The sequence below is a fragment of the Solanum stenotomum genome, chromosome 1 (genome assembly GCF_019186545.1).
Source record: "Solanum stenotomum isolate F172 chromosome 1, ASM1918654v1, whole genome shotgun sequence".
Taxonomy (NCBI): Eukaryota; Viridiplantae; Streptophyta; class Magnoliopsida; order Solanales; family Solanaceae; genus Solanum; species Solanum stenotomum.
The window spans coordinates 95,983,490-95,985,906 of NC_064282.1; the positions used below are offsets into that span (position 1 = coordinate 95,983,490).

A 2,417-nucleotide genomic window follows, 5' to 3' on the forward strand; every position below is an offset into this window, starting at 1 on the left:
CTCCTTGTTTCTGATTGGTGAAGTACTCTGCGACTTCACCAACTTTTCTGACGCAGACAGCTTTTACAGCTGTACCGCACTTTGACAGCTGGACGAGTATTCATACTCTGCAGAGGACCAGGTCCCTGCACTTGTGAGGAGATCATCAAAACAAAAAGACATAACAAAATGTCCCTGCTCTTATCAGCCACCAAAGTTGTTATTTCTAAGTGATAACCACCTGAGCTTTCCAAATCTAAAGAGATCAGAAATTGGTCCTTTAAGATGGTTATAAGCAAGGTCCAAAACCTCTATGTTGGTGAGATTCAATAGAGGTTTAGGAATAGAGCCTAAGAGATTACAAGAAAATAAATCTAATGTACTCAGTGAAGTTAGATGACCAAATGATTCAGGTATCCTACCAGTAGCATTCACACCACGGAGAACTAACTCCATGAGTGATGCACTGCTATTCTATTTAGTTGTGGGAAACCTAACAGTGAGCTGGGGATTGTCTGTTAAATAAAGAGATTCCAAGTTATAAAGGTGGAAAACTCCTTTGGGCAATGTCCCATATAACTGTGTGCCTCGAAGGTGTAGAGCTGTTAAATAAGAAGAGAAATTCAGAGGAATGGTGGAAGAGATGTTCACACCGTCAAAGTCGAGCTCTCTTAATTGGGTCAAGTTCTTAAGGAGCAGTTCAAAATTGTGAGGTTTGAATCTAAGACAATCTGAATAACTTTGGATACGAAGAACGTGTAATTTAGAAAGGTAAGAGATTTCTACTGGGATTAGACCTGTAAAATTTGAATATGACAAATCAAGATGCGTCAAACTAGAAAACTCACCAAATTTAGGTGAAATGAGTGATCCAGAGAAATTATTATTAGACAAATCAAGCCTTTTGAGATTGGAGAGTTGAAAGACACTACTATTGGAGTGAAACTTGCCTTGAAGTTTGCTGCAAGTGAGGTTAAGCTCAATCACTTGTCCTGTCGTCTCGTCACAATAAACTCCATCCCATGAACAACAATCTGTGCTCTTGTTCCACGAAAGAGTTTTTGGATATGACGGAATCCACTGGCCTGTTGCGTCGAAACAATTATCAAAAGCATCATGACTTACTGTAAACATGTGCTTGAATTGTAGAAGAGGAAGAGCTTGATGTTTGGGGCACAAATGAGGTAAGGATGAGGAGAAAGAAAGATGGCAGAGGAAGGGAAATAGCATAAAAAATACAAGGTTTACGTAGCCCATTGTCGCACTAAAATGTTCAAAAAACTCTTTGTTTTCTTCCTCTATTCAATAACTTTGATAAGGTATATATAGCACAAATTAAGCAAATAAATTCAAATAAGAGTATTAGTTGGTGCGTAGACCCTTGAACAAAACATTTCCAATTTCATTTTGATTCGTTTGGTCATATTGCACAAAGGTTACTTTTTCTTTAGCTCATGTACCCTTTTCATCTAATGTATATATGATCCTTCTAGCAAAATTCAGGGTATATTTGATCTTTCTCAGACATTATTTTTTCTTTAATTCTTTGATTCAATGCGTAATTTGAGTTTTAAATATCTCCCTTATAGATCTATTTGCTTATCATTATTTGAATATCTTATTCTTATTTATTTTTTTCCCTTTCATTTTTAGTGTAAAAATATGAGAATAAGAACGGAAAAAATGTGAATGGTAAAAGAGAAAAAAGTAATTAAAAAAATTTAAAACTATTTGTCTCTGTAAAAATAAAATAACATTGGGGAATCTATGATAAATTGTACAAGTAAATGAGTGAGAAATAAATTTGCCAATTAAAATATTAGCTCCAAAAACTATTTTTTCTTAAAATAAAAATAAAAATAAAAATAAAAATCAAATAAAAATAAATTTAAAATCAAATTTTCACTTCCGTTGGACCAAATTTGAGCTACCTTAGTAGCGATAATTATATCAACTCTACATTGGAAAGGTAAAATTCACAAAAGTTTTAATTAGTTAGGATAAGTGTATTGTTTGATGTACAGACATTGACAACAACATTTCAAGTAAAAAAAGCCATTTTTATCAAATAATAATATCATGCTCAATTAAGGTTACCATAATTAATTGGCTTTAAATGATGTGATGGTATAATATCTATGAAATATGTGAAATTGTGCGAGATGTTTTGTGTATCGAACTTCCAAAATAAAAGGTGTTTTAATCACAAATGTCATTCAGTAAGAAAGAATGTAATTTCCAAAAAAATTAAAGAATTAAGTAAAAAATATTTGAGGTAACAAACATTTGTAATTAAACTAATGAGAAAAATCTCAAGTCAATGCATAAGTCATTGCACAAAAATCCAAATGTAATAATACAAAATTTTTATCACTAGTAATAATACAGTTTTGTTTGATTCAAAGGAATCATCACAATCACAACTTTCTGCAAGTAGT

The 2,417-nt window shown here is 32.5% G+C and overlaps 1 protein-coding gene across 1 annotated transcript; it reads right to left on the bottom strand.

The window, feature by feature from the left end:
• Positions 1–209: 209 nt before the first annotated feature.
• Positions 210–1,236, bottom strand: LOC125853245 (receptor-like protein Cf-9). Its single transcript, XM_049532912.1, has one exon. The coding sequence runs from the start codon at positions 1,234–1,236 to the stop codon at positions 454–456; it is 783 nt and encodes a 260-aa protein (XP_049388869.1). The 3' UTR covers positions 210–453.
• Positions 1,237–2,417: the final 1,181 nt, after the last annotated feature.

Coding starts and splice junctions, on each gene's coding strand:
- LOC125853245 (XM_049532912.1), bottom strand. CDS start 1,236: ATGGGCTACGTAAACCTTGTATTTTTTATGCTATTTCCCTTCCTCTGC.